General features: G+C 48.4%; 2 protein-coding genes across 2 annotated transcripts; both read right to left on the reverse strand.

The window, feature by feature from the left end:
• Nucleotides 1-667: 667 nt before the first annotated feature.
• On the reverse strand, nt 668-1,207 carry LOC109761518 (uncharacterized). Its single transcript, XM_020320340.1, has one exon. The coding sequence runs from the start codon at nt 1,205-1,207 to the stop codon at nt 668-670; it is 540 nt and encodes a 179-aa protein (XP_020175929.1).
• A 5,970-nt stretch (nt 1,208-7,177) lies between these two features.
• LOC109761558 (uncharacterized) lies at nt 7,178-10,348 on the reverse strand. The gene has a single exon (XM_020320378.4). The coding sequence runs from the start codon at nt 9,907-9,909 to the stop codon at nt 7,447-7,449; it is 2,463 nt and encodes an 820-aa protein (XP_020175967.1). The 5' UTR covers nt 9,910-10,348; the 3' UTR covers nt 7,178-7,446.
• Nucleotides 10,349-14,556: the final 4,208 nt, after the last annotated feature.

Consider the following 14,556-nt stretch of genomic DNA (forward strand, 5'->3'; position numbering starts at 1 on the left):
TCCACACCGAGGGGGCTGATTGCACTTTTTAAAAGATCTAGGGGGTGTGTTTGTCAATGTTTTGCCAAGTCAGCTCTTGACAGCCAGGCCCCACTTGTCAGAAAGCGATCAAACGGGCTAAATCACCCGATCAGTGCTTTTTGCAACGACTTAAGTGATTTTGCGGTGTTTTTTGCAACGGATTAACGAGTTGGTGGTTTTCTGCAAACCTAGCCACAAATGTGGTGGTTTCTTGCAATTGACTCCATAACTTGTTGATGAGCATAGTACATTGCAGCTTACAAAACCAGACACGGGTGAAGTAAATGATCACAGGAAACGTATATTCCATGCATAGCACTCAAACAACGAATCAACACGTTGTAGAAGTTTGCAAATACATCAACTTGACGAGTGCATCAATGAGCTGATGATGTGTTGTAAGTTTGTAAACCTCCCTGCGCATGCACGTATTTCACTGTTCGAGGAGTTTCGCTCAAATTTCATATGGAGTTTCACTCGAAAAACACTTATCGGGAAGGTTGCGAGATTGTGGAGTGTGTCTCTCTTGTGTAGGGTGGGTGATAAAATGCTCGTGAGGCCATGGAGTCGTCAGCCGCATCCATTCGTTTCATGTTTTGACGTATTTGCCAATTTCTTTTTTTTTTGAGGGAAAGAGTACAATAAGCTATTCTTCAGCCAACACGAGGTCGGCAGCTAGCGCTGCGTTCAGATCATCCGGAACACCCGCCGCCAAATACATCTCCTCCTTTTTCCTAGCATGGCCCGCCAATAGATGAGCCACTTTGTTTTGATTCCTGCTGGCGTATAGGACCTGAGCGGCAGCAAACTTTCCGAGCTCCTCCTTGATATCAACGAGTACCGGGTAGCAGGCAGATAAATTACTAGTTCCCGGCCTCAGTTCATTCACAAGGTTCATGCAGTCCGTTTCCGCAACCATTGGACCCCTATAAAGAGCGGACAGGTGCCGCAGCCCCGTCAGAAGGGCCTGCGCTTCAGCTTCCATAGCGGACATGCATCGCACGCATCGTTTGGACAGCGAGAAGAGGACAAAACCCCTATGGTCCCGCGCGATTGCTCCCGAATGGGAGTCGCCGCTGTCAGCTATGAATGATGCGTCCGTGTTTAGTTTGACAGTTCCCGCCACTGGGGGCCTCCAATGATTGGCCATAGGTATCTCAGTGGCTCTCTCCCCCTGTCCGTCCATCACTGCGGGCAAAGGGAATAAAGGATTCCGGCCAGCCAGTGCATGCCCAGACTGCAATTCCGTTTGTTTGCCCTTTGTATCGGTCTCTTCTCCCGAGACTCCGCGGGTTAGCTCCTCCTCGTACTGTTTTAAGAAAATAACGGATCGGCTGATCAGCTCCTTCCCTGTGTTATGGATGCAATCATCCCGAAGAAACCAACATCGCCACAGCAGCAGTAAGATTTTTGTTCTAGTCTTTGGGTTGCATGAGCTGAGTAGATTCTGGAGCCAATCAGCGCCCGTGTTTCTGAACTGTTCCTCACTACGTAATTCCCAGGCCGCTCTCATTTCATGTCCCAGCGCCTTACTCTTTGTACACGAGATGACAGCGTGAAATTCATCTTCCTCTCCGTTCCCGCATATATTACATGTGCCATTCACTTCCAGGGTGCGCTTCCATTTGTTCTTTTTTGTGGCCAAGGTGCTAGTAGCCACTCTCCATCCAAAAACCTTAACCTTTGAGGAACCTTTGCCTTCCAAATGATGTCCCAGATGCTACGATCATCAACCTCATTTGTGGAGCTGGAGGCTGGGGAGCTAGCTTGGTTTTGGATGGATACCGCCAGCCTATAGGCACTCCTGACCGAGAACACTCTGGATTTTTCATAGTTCCAGCTTAAGATCGTCATGGCTCCTGGCGGGTGCTTCCAGGCGCACGCACCAGTTGACCGAGAGCCCGGGCTCGGTAGCTTCCTAACCACCTTCCCTACCATTGTCACCCATACCTTCAGGTTCCTGCTTCCCTTTCTTTTTCTTGTTTTGTTCAGATTCAGTGTCCTTCCCTGCTGAGTTTGCTTCCACTGTCTCCTGCTGTCCCCAGGCGTCCCTCTTGCCAAGGACCGACCCAGGGAGGATCGAGGTCCCGCCGCTGCCCTTGAGGCCCGCCTTCTTGCGTTTGTTCCCGCTCCCCTTCCGTGCGATGCTACCTTCCAGTTTGCCCATCTTGCTCACCAGAGACGCGCCCCCTTTGTTCTTCAACTGTGTTGCATCGACGGACGGCTCCAAGGCCTGGTTTCCCTCCACTGTCCTCTTCGTATCCTCCTCCTTACTGACTGCTTCCTCAGGCACATGCAGTAGCTGGTGCGTCTCCAGTTCCTGGGGCGCGGCCTCGCCCCCCTTGCCGACCCCAACAAAAAGCGGGACAGGGCCAAACCCTGGAGGGGGAGTTGTTTGTTTGCGGTGCCGATTGTCTCACCAGCAGCCACGTCCTCTACAGACCCCTTGTTCATCACATCTGCAGCCGGAGACTCACCAACAGGGAGGATTGGATCAGAGCCCAGGGGAAGTTCTGGTTCCTGAGGCTCTCTCCCATTCCCAGTCCACACCGGAGTGATCGCTGAAGATTGGCCTGGAGGGGATTTGTCGTTGTCGATCCCAGTCCCGGCCTGACCATTTGCCATGGATGGAACACACACAGTCGCCAGGGTTTTGGCAGCGGCCCCAACCTTCTCAGAATCCAGCCGTATAGCACTCACGGCCGCGATGGCCTGTTGGACCAGAGGGTCCGCCAGCACCGCTTCTGGCACTCTGCCATATCTTGCTTCCACTGGCTTTTGAGGGATCCTGGCGTGACCTCCTTTGGCTTCTGACTCGAAGAGGAGGAACCGTCGGGTGCTGCTCGCTTCCTGCGTCCGGTTCACCTTGCAGTTGTCGCCGGAGAGCTCCAAATCTCCTGCCCAGAAGAAGTGGCGTCTTGCCTCGCCAATTTCCTTGAGGAACTTGATCGCTGCTCGGAGGACAGTTAGGGCGAAGTTCGGCATCGCGGTGAGTAGACCAGCACTCGCCGCCCGGCCGCGGATAGCAGGCACCCCCGCCAGCCCGCGAGACGTGCTCGTATCCTATCTAAGACGAACTGTAGGTGGACAACCTGAAGCCTGGCTAGGGTGATTGGCAGTTCAAGGTATTTTATCGGGAAAGCAACCCGCTGACCCCCAACACTTTGGAGCACCTCATCTAGGTCGATGCCGTCGCACCGGATCGACGCCACAGACGATTTGGCTAGGTTGATCTAGAGGGCTGTGGCCGCCCCGAAGCGGTGCAGGATGTCCAGCAAGGTGTCAACTTCCTCCTTGACGGGATTTACAAACAGAATGGCATCGTCGGCGTAGAGGCTAGCCCTCACTTTTAGGCAGGACGTCGGTAGTGGCGCGAGGGCACCGTTCAGCACGTCAGCCTCCAGAATGCGGTGCGGCGGGTCGATGGCTAAGATGAACAAAAGCGGTGACAAAGGATCACCCTGTCGTAGACCTCGTCGATGGACAATTCTCCGGCCCGGCACCTCATTAAGAGAGCACTCTGAGGATGCCGACGATAGGAGCACGGCAATCCAGTTTCTCCAGCGAGCGCTAACCCCTAGGCGTTGGATGAGGAGAATATCACCAACATTCAAAGAAAACAATGTGCCATATAAGAAAAAACTAGTTCACTTGGTGCGCTGCAAGGTGACTTGAGCAGTGGATGAGCAGGGGCCCTATATAGGGCGGGCTTGGGCGACCTCTTGCACCACTCTGTTCGGTACACACTTTCTTTCTCTCTTGTTTCCTCTCACTCCGATCGACCGGGTAGGCGGGTCACCCCTTCTCTCTCTCACTCTGTACGCAAATCATCGGTTTGAGGGGGGCAAATGTTAAAAAGAATTATAATCTAAGTCTCCAAAAAAGAATTCTTCAGAAATTGAGCCAAGGCTTGGGGGGGAGGGGGGGCAGCGCCCCCCTGCCCCCGGCCCCAACATAGCTCCGCCATTGTGTGTGTGTGTGTCTACCTCTCCCTCTCCCTCTCTCTCTCTCTCTCTCTCTCTCTCTCTCTCTCACACGCACGCACGCACGCACGCACGCACGCAATCTAGACGTTTTCATGCAACAGGGGCATCATGTGTACTCGCCGAAGGAGCCAGCCCAGGCTGCCGGTCTTCGAGGCCATCTGCCCCTCGGAGTAGTAAATTAAATGGGTCTTCCTAAAAAAAGTAAATTAAATGGGTGATTCATTTTGTTTTTATCTTCTTCTTCTTCTTCTTTCTTTTTGAACTTCTCAAAATCATTCATTTGATCCAAGGACATTTTGTTGCATTTGAGAACGACAGGCAAATTTTCATTAAAATTTGGTGTATGTATCCATTTCATCAAGAATAATACTCTGAAACTATGTGCTAGTGCTACAGATGTCTCTCAGTCATATACGTGGTCATACCCATCGCCAATGCATGCATGCATAACCAACTAATAAAAAAAATCGCCTAACAAAAGCATGGCAGATAGAAGCGGCAGATTATAATTCAACAAAAATCGCAAGGCACACACAAATAACAGTAGGTTGGTTGCAAAAACCATTTAATTTATTCATATCAGTGGTGTAATGTATATTATCAAGTTGCATGCCAATTGGTGTATTTAGTAGCACTTACTTCCAACCTGAACCTGTGATATAAAATTGTCTTATTTATTGTTAATTTACCCCAATTGGGGTAGGATCTCAGTAACTGATGCTATTGGTCCTACGACACCTACAAATACAACGATCAATTGCATATCGGGTTTTCTTTTTTCCTTTTTTCTATATAGAACACCTGATGGTAGAAGTCGCTGCCAACATCTTTCACAGATGTGTCATTTCTGTCTAGAATTTCGCCCCCTATGTCTGCTTAGTGACCAAGAGAAATATGAGAGCTTTGTGCATACTCCCTCTGTAAACTAATATAAGAGCGTTTAGATCACTACTATAGTATTCTAAACGCTCTTATATTAGTTTACGGAGGGAGTACCTTTTTTAGAACGGGAATATGACACTCCAATTAAACCTGCTGCCCAGCAACCTCGCTGGACACCAGCTCTTACAAAGTCAGGAGCAAATCAGCCAAGATAGAGAGGGGCTCGGACGACCTTGAACCAAACCGCGCAAGAGCAAGTGCAATTTTATTACATTCCCGGCCACAGAAAAGGAAATTCACTGCATCAAAAGACATGATGCTTAAGCTTTGACTTGACACACTGCGTTGCTTCTGCATGAATGGCGCTCTGGACATGCTGGGGCTGTCATGTACGCAAAGCTCTTTTTAGCTACCGGTTTAGTATCCACCACACACAGGTTTTGAGATGTGTGCGTATTTTTTATGTATTCACGTTGCTTCCATTTTGTATCTCCCATTACGTTAATTTGGCCTGTCTTATTGCCAGTACTTTGTGTCAGAATGCAAAGATGGTACCAAGAGAATAGTACGCATGCATGTGATCTATCCCTACACAAAGTCCATATAGTTTAATTTCCTTTTTATATTTATGAACATTTATATCTCTCAAACCAAATTTCGTTTTGACTTCTTTATGTATATTTGAACTCTCTAGTGCCAAGACCTTTAGCACAAGATCAATCTTGAATACAATCAAACACATTTAAATTTTATCGTTTCAAAGGAGTGAAATCATTTTTTTGAAATAAGTTGAATTTGTGTTTCATACATATGAAACATTTTTCGAATTAGTGAAACCAATTTTTTGAAATGAGTGAAATTTGTGTTTTATGCATATGAAACATTTTTTAGTGTGAAATATGTGAAACTTATTATTCCAAAAATGTGAAACGGGTTATTTACACAATGTGAAGCTGATTATTTCAAATTATTTTTAAAATTAGTGAATTTTTGTTTTGAAACGAGTGAAATCAGTTTTCAAAAATGAGTGAAATAATTCAAGCATGTCTTTTCAAATGAAGTGAGCGAAATTAGTATTTTCAAACGAGTGAAATCAATTTTATAAAATGAGTAAAATAATTTTTATTTGAATGATATTTTTTAAATGAGTGAAATTGTTTTTAAATTAAAATATTATTTTTGTTAAACTCCTTATTTCAGTGTGTGTATTGCGAGTGTTATGTGTTTTCTGAAACTAGTGAGATGAGTGAAATCTATCTTTCGTAACGAGTGAAATCAAATTTTTTTTGGAACAAGTGAATATAATATTTCAATTGAGTGACTGTAATATGTTTTCTGAAATTAGTTTCTTGAAATGAGTGAAATATTGTTTTAAAATCTATATATTTTTATGAGTGAAATCAGTTCTCTATGGGTGAATCTAATGTGTTTTGTAAATGAGTGAAATATGTATTTTCAAATTAGTGAAATAATTTGTTTGGAGTGGGTAAAATCTGTTTATTGAAATGACTGAAATAGTTTTCAATTGAAATCCGTTTTGGAAAATAATTGAAACATGCTTCCCAATTGAAATGAATGAAATTAGTCGTTTCAGATGAGTGAAATAATCAAAATAAACTAGAACTGAAATATGATACATAAAATTCAAAGTAGTCAAAATGTATCCAAGATTGGTCTCGTTTGAAAGGTCTTATTGTCCCTTCAAAGTGACGCATCAATATTATCACCATGTATGGAAGATACTACTAGGCACCATGACCTTTTGATGAATATTATTATATCTTAGAAGTTTCTCACTTCTAAACTAAATTTAACTCACCGTATAGAATGCACTTAGTACAATCGAACATATTAGAACTAAAGTAGAACTTTTCCCCAAGCAATTTTGTTTACACTTATTCTCCTATTGTTTAGAGGTTGGTTTTGTTTTACCTTGTCAAGAAAAAATCATATATAATTCTCCAAACTGGTCTGGCTTATCATTCACACTGGTAGTTCCCTTTGTAAACATGTACTTTCAGCCGTGATGATATTTTTCATCATAGGTGTACCACATCATGCAAGTTAGATAAGGAATAGAAATAAGAAATCACTAGGCCATATCAAGGGTGGTTTCACTTATTTTGGTGCTGAAGTTGAGACACTTATTTTGGTACCGAGGAGTTATGAAGTTTGAAATTACTTTTTTAAAATCCGATGCATCTCAAGGACAGTTAGTGGTTGTGTCCCGAATCTAAGTAGGAGTACACAATTGTTGAAGGGTTGTGACAGAATCAGAATTTCCAGCATTCATTTTCTAAGGTAGTATGGATTCGGGAATTTATTCATCAGACAAATTAGAGAACTGAGACAATATATGTGCCCCTGTAACAACGCATATGCATTGTCCTAGTCAGAATCGTCAAGCAAGAAACAGAGCAAACCAAAGCGTGGATGCGCTAGCCGGTGATTCCATCACATACGTAGGTAAATCATTCTGATTACACAACTGACTGATACGTACAACGCTTAAACGTAGCACCTACATCATCTACAACGAATTCGCAGATAACCCCTCCTAAACATGTTCCATGCTGCCGACAGCCACCGGCGCGGCGCGACGCATGCCGGTGTGCGTGGCCAGCGCCCAGAGCACGGTGACGAACTCGCCGCCCTCCGGCAGCACCTTGGCGTGCCCCATGACGTGCTCCTCGCCCCCCGACGGCGCCACGTACACCATGAGCTGCACCCACAGATCAGCCAGCACCTTCCACATCCCCTCCACGCCGGCACCGCACTTGGCTTCCTTCTCCAGCGCGTGCTCCAGGATGGCCCCCCTCTGCAACGCCGACATCTCCTCCAGCTCGAGCGCCTGGGCAAGGTTCGGCTTCTCCTCCAGGCGCATGATCTGCTCGTACCCGGAGCCCAGCAGCGGCGCCACCGCCGCCGGGAGGTGGTAGCGCCAGAAGCCGACCGTACGCCTCAGATCTTCCTCCATGATCTCGAAGACGCGCTCCGTGCTCTCCTCGTTTTCCGGCAGTAGCTCCGGGTGGAAGGCCACCAGGTAGGCGCAGTACTTGGACAGCGTCGTCGCCACGACCATGTCACGCGAGGGCGAGGCGCACGGTGACGGAAATTTCTCCTCGAAGAGGCAGGTGGCGATGTGCCACGCGAGGATCACCTCGGCGATGCTCTCGGTCTTGCACGCACGGCGGAGCTCCCCGTACTCGGCGACCGCGAGCTGACCGTTGCTGAGAAGACCGCGACGACTGGTGGCGGGGTCGTAGTCCTCCTCCTCCTGCAGCGACGTCGCTGATAGGTACTCCGCGATGGAATGCTTCACGTCCCTTGGCACGGCGATGGTCGGCAGCGTGAGCGAGACGGCCGGCACCATCCTCAGCTGGCGGCCGAGACGGCAGGACCTGAGCGCGGAGAACTGCCTCATGGTGATGTCCGGGTGGCTCATCTTGCTCCGCACCCACAGCATGCGGCGGACGGCCCAGCTGAAGGCGGCGCTCCGGCGCCAGTGGGGCTTGGCGGCGTACCCGTGGAGCATGGAGACGAGGAACCAGTTGGAGAAGAGGAAGACCACAAACTCCCACACCTGCTCGTACACCAGCACGAGGAAGAGGAGCAAGGTGATGGAGAGGTCGATGGTGGAGAAGAAGACCGACGGCGAGCTGAGGACTCTCGTCAGGAGGCACCTCGCCATCCTGACCACCCCGAAGGAGACGCTGTAGTTGTCGCTCCTGAGGCTGTGGAAGGCGAAGAGCACGTCGCCGTTGCCGCAGAGGACGACGATGACGAGGCAGAGGAGCAGCACCATGGCCGGGAGGAGCAGGTAGTTGGCGAGCAGGAAGAAGGGGCTCGCCAGGGCCACGGGGACGACGGAGTGGTAGTACTCGCTCAGGAAGATGGTCTCGTCCTTCATCACCTGGAACAGTTCCTCTGCTGCGGCTGCTGCCTTCTCGTCTTCGCCTTGGCCATGGCTCCGGTTGCTCCTCTTGCTGCTGCTGTACAAGCCCCCTTGGAAGAAGATGAGGCTCCGGCAGTCGCGGGTCTCGGCCTCGCTCATCGGCGGCAGGTGCTCGAAACTCCGGCGAAGGAGTTTGAAGAGCGCGAAGGAGAGGCAGAGCCTCCTCAGCCGCCCATCTTGGTCGACGGAGGCAAGGAAGGGCTCATCCTCTGCAAGCCGCCAGATTTTCCCGACGGTCGTCGTCGTCTCGGCGGTGGTGATGTCACCTCTGACGCTGTAGCCAGCCGGGGTTGGCTTATTCACCAGCTTGTCTTCTCCCATCACCGCGTACCGACACCCCTTCAATAGCTCGTCGCCATGGTCGGCGTCGTCTCCATGCTGCTGCTGCTGCACCAGCTGGTCATGGGGCGCACGCATGTAGGAGATGATGAGGCGTGCGTTCTTCCCGTAGGCCAGAGAGTTCTTCCCCACCAAGGTGAAGGTGACCCTCTGCACCAGCTTGGCCACGCAGTGGAGCCAGAGGATGCCGAGCACGGACTTGCGCCCGGCGCCGCGCAGGTTGAAGAAGACGAGGCTCCCGAGCCAGACGACGCGGCCGGCGCGCTCCACGGTGCCCCTGTGCCAGCCATCGTCGCCCCGCTGCATGCGGATCTCCTCCACCTTGTTGCGGAGGAGCTCGACGAGGAGCATCCACGTGAGGATCAGCCGGGCCCGCAGCGGGAGCTCGGGCGCGGCGGCGGCGCCGCCGCACGCGAGGCCGCCGGCGTTCTTGGCCTCGGAGAAGAGGTAGGACATGACGGGGAGGAAGAGGGAGAGCGCCTTGGAGAGCAGGACGCGGACCTTGGGGTCGAGGATGGCGCTGGTGTCGGAGAGGCCGCTGAAGAGGTTGAGGTTGAAGAAGAGCGCGGCGAGGAGGAACATGATGACGGTGGCGGACAGCATGGAGGCCTCGTTGCTCTGGTCCGCGTAGGAGGACGTCAGGTTCCACACCAGGCCGCTGGTCTTCCCGCAGCTCGTGTTGTAGCTCAGGCCGCCGCTATAGCCGTCTCCGGCCAGCAAGCCCATGGTCACCGACGCGACGCCGACGGAGTGCGTGTCGATTTGTGCTCGGCTGGCTATCTAGCGGAAAGGTTCACTCCTCTCTAGTAAAATGCATGAGTCCTAGACTTTCTTCTACTACGGCCGCTACCGCCGTGTCCATGCATGGGCGACAGGATCACGCTGGCTTTTCTTTTCTTTTCTTTTTCTCACAACAACTGAAAGGGCCCATCTGTGCACAGGCAATGTGAAACGAACATAATTTCGGTCACTGTTCCCGCGCGTCAGATTTTTCGATCCCACTGTTGGTCCTTCATATATGCATGGGGCCTAGACCATTTAGTGAGAGAGTAGTCTTTGTTTGTTTTGCCAGTGTTAGTGTGGGACTGTGGGTGTATCATTTGAGTCTCGCACAGTACTTAAACTTCTTGTAAATTTTCTGCCGCCTTCTATAAAATATGGTATTATCATTGATGTACTCTCGAAAAAAAGAAAATGTTAGCTACAGAGCAAATTGAGGGTAGTTCAAATGGTTCAGTTTCTTGTGACCGAACCAATCCCCTAGGGTTTGTCATAGACTTGGCACGGTGGTCACGTTTTTCTGAATTTATTTCAGGCCTTTTGACGATGTGTGTTCAATGAGAACAGACATTCTTGTCGACTACGAAGGTGTCTGTGCTGACTTTGTGAAACTCAAATCGTTGTGCTGACTTTGTCAACTTCAAGATGGTGTGCTCACTTTGTCAATCTCAAGACGTTGTGTTGTCACAGTATCTTAGAGGTGCCCATAGGGGTAGGATGTGCATGCACACGTTCATGGGATTAAATGTATGTGTATGTATATGTGAGCATCTAAGTTTGTATTATGTTCAAAAAAAAATTAGCTACAGATTCTAGAGGTATTGAACAATTTAAAAAGCCCTCATCAGCGACGCCACGTCTCGGGCTCGAGCTCCGCCGCTCTATACTTTTAGCGACAAGCAAAAAGAAAATGGGGATGTTAATTATCCAGCTGACCATCGCTGGGAGGGGATGGTAAGTCAAACATCTTATATGGCAATTTAAATTGTCATGAAGATGGCAAATTTAATTTGCAACCACAGTAAATTAATGGCTCCCCCTCCCACCCACCCACCCTCACACCGGCGACCATGGCTCTGGGCATGAATCGATCGGATCTAGCCATCAAAATCACTTTCCCATCCAATGGATCCCTTCCTAGACCCAAACTCCATTGCCCATCAACTGGATTTCTCTTTTGGCCATCATTTCAGAGGTGAGGTTCGTAAGTATTTCCAATCCTCGGTAAGCCCGGTCTCCTCAACCCATGGCTTCACTATGGTGATCTCCTTCGCAAGATTTGCTTTTCGTTTGGACAATCTCAACGTCAGCCTGGTTCTATCAGCATGCACTGGTGGTGATTACCAATCTTTTGAAGTCTCATATCATTGGCAATGTCTATCAGTTCAAAGTTTGTTCAAAAGCTGTGGGTTGCTTCTTGGTTCGCAAGGTCTTCTTTATCTGTGATCTATTTAAATGCTACTTCCATCTTTGGAGTGGCGGTGGACCAAACTGGTTATTTGAGGAGAACAAATGGTATTATGAACAAGATGCGGAATGGACTATAGTTCCTACACGTCACAAAGGTACGTCACGCCGTGATGTTCCTGTTCATCAAGCTTATCGCAGAATTTTAGACCGGATCACCCCTCAGTCGATGATTACTCCTACTACGCCGCCCATACAACATGGTCTATCTGGTGCAAATACCATCCCAATCAGATCTAGGGACAACGGTCACCATGTTCATCATGATCGTGAGAATCGTGATGCTGGTACGTCCTCAACCTCCTCCATGCATAACGGATCGGCTGTTAACAGGCCCACCATCCCCTCGGGCGTGAAATGAGGCCAGCTAATGTCTCTGGGACGTCCGCAACCAACCAGCCCAATCTGCAACTGCAGCCCAACTCTGTGGAAGGCAGATCGTCTCTGCCCTACACGGTACCTACCCAGTCTAATAACAATAATAATAATTTTTGCCGCAAATGCTTGGGATAGGGACACCTACATCATCAATGCTCTAACAAAATTAGGTGTCGTTCATGCTTTGGATATAACCATATCGCCTGATTTTGTTATAACAAGAAAATCCCTAGAGCTTATCGGATCAAACAGACCCAGCTGCCTCTACCCGATATAACCACAACCCGCGTGGTCTCCTCAACTTCTCCCCCTCTTCCACCATCCTCTGCTCCGCCTGCTAGCACACCACCACCTGAGATGGCCTGCTACCCATGCAATCCCCTCCCTCACCTCCCGCCCGGCACCACCATCATCCCACCTGGCCCGCTCCATGCACATCGCGGCTATGTGGTTCTCGGTGGAGAACTTCCAATGGTTTGCGATGAGTGGGCTGTTGCCACCCTCATCCCCGAGGTTTCTGCAGAAGAGTTTCATGGAGCCATTGCTCTCATCACCAACTATCTTGAAGGTCTGGGCTGGCGCATCAGCTACACATCTCGTTGCGGTATGGGTACGGCCTTGATCCAGTTTACTACTGCATGCTCTAGAGACACAGCTGTTGGTAGTAGCCCGTTTCAGATGGGTGATTCAGTATTGAGGATCAGTAGACAAGACAGAGGTTTGAACTATCGCAGTATCACATTTACGCACGATGTTTGGATCATGCTGATGAACTATCCTTTGGAGTGCTGGGATGTAGATGTCATTAGCCGCACGGTTTCCCCTTACGTCAGATTTTTAATTTGGAACAAGGATCCTAGGGACAAAACCAGAGTAGTTATCAAAATCCGTACTATGAATGTTGATGCTATTCCGATCAGTATTGTCGTGCTTAGGAACATTGACGATGTGGGTTATGGTGATTCATGGACTTGCCTGACATATATCTTGTCGGGGGAGCTCATTGGTCAGCAGGCAGGAGATGAGGACCCACTCCCTCCTGATGGTGGTAATCCACACCCTTTGCCTCATATTCATGGTGGATTTTGGCATGATGAAGTACTTGGTAACATCCCCATGGACCAGGTGGTCATCAACCCACACAATGAGGATCTTGGGGCCCCTTATGAGGATGTACATGCGGCTAACAATGCCCATGTCAATCAAGTTGCTGGAGACAAGGACCACAATGATGCTCTGAATATAAACCCTGATACTGCTGCCAATATTGAGATTTCTGAACCTGTTCTGAATGACCCAGTGCAGATCATCTCCAATATCTCTGTGGGACAGAATTTCAATGTTGTGCATGATACTATGGGGCCTTATTATATCCCCTTGGAGACAGAGAGCTCACATCACACAACTGTTGCAGCAACAAGTTCTAGTTTCAAGCCCTAGAATGTCAGCATGAATTACAATGATATACCATCTTCTAGCACTGCTCCTCCTGTCTAGACCTGCAACATTGCTGTGGATGGTTTAACAGAGCACATTGCTGTTCTACAAGACCTGGTGGGCAACTTGGTCACTAATGCAAATGATATCATTCCTAAACTTGGGGGCTGTAAGATCATCAATGCTTCATGCAAGGTTGTGGATGTGATAGAGTCCAATAGCACCAACAAAAGATGTTACCTGCAGGTCCAAACTGTTGACACCAAACAGAACATGACTCAGCACTCCAACTCTGTTAGCATTGAGGAAATCTCAGGTCAGGAATTTGCTCAATTCCAGAAGCTAACCAACAACAAGAAGAAGAAGCCAATCATTGATGAAACACTGTGCAGGGGGAGCAATAGAATTTCCCTCAACACCAAAGGTTTCAAAGACAGAGCTGCTGCAGATGCTGCTAGTAAGATGGAGGAAAGACAGGTACAGGCAAATAACTTTCAACAGAACTTCAAGAAGCAGAAAAAGGCAGTATCAATGAATTTAGGACCTCAATTTGATGCAATGGTCATTAACAAGCAAGCTCCCCCCCACCTGAGATACCCATGGAAACCTTGCAGGCTATTGGAACAGGACCATGCATGATGGCACCTCATGAAGTGTCATCCCAGGCCCTGAACTATGACAGCTCTCATGATTAGTTGCTGCAATTTCTGCTGGGGTTTGGGTGGCTCCCCTATCTGCCTCCTTGTTATTGCTTTTCTGTTGTTTTGCTTTCTGTGCTCATTCAGATGCCTGCGTGCATCACAAAACTATCTCGTATGTAATAATTATCCGCACTTGAGCCATAAGGGCCCTTTTGGATATTCAGTTATCTTATTTTGCTGTTATTTATCTGCCACATGCTTCCAATACAGCTCTTATCGATGCACCTGCCAGCTCAAGTATGTAGCTAGATCTTATCTGATTATGATGAATTACAGGAGCATCTGTTGTTACTATAACTCCTATTCATGCTATGCTAATCACAACATGAAATATATCAATTATTTTGCTGTATTTAGATGAACAGGAGCTGGATTTTGAACTGGAATGTTAGAGGAATTAATTCATCTACCAGATGGAATGATATTAGGCAAAAAATTGAAGAAAGTGCCTGCTGCATTACGACATTTCAAGAAACCAAGAGGGATGATTTTGATACTGCATATATTAAAAACTTCTACCCCAAGAGGTTCAATCAGTTATGCTATTCACCCTTAACTGGTAACTCTGGTGGATTAATCACCATATGGAATGGTAACATGTTCAAAGGAA

Source organism: Aegilops tauschii, chromosome 7 (genome assembly GCF_002575655.3).
Source record: "Aegilops tauschii subsp. strangulata cultivar AL8/78 chromosome 7, Aet v6.0, whole genome shotgun sequence".
Classification (NCBI taxonomy): Eukaryota; Viridiplantae; Streptophyta; class Magnoliopsida; order Poales; family Poaceae; genus Aegilops; species Aegilops tauschii.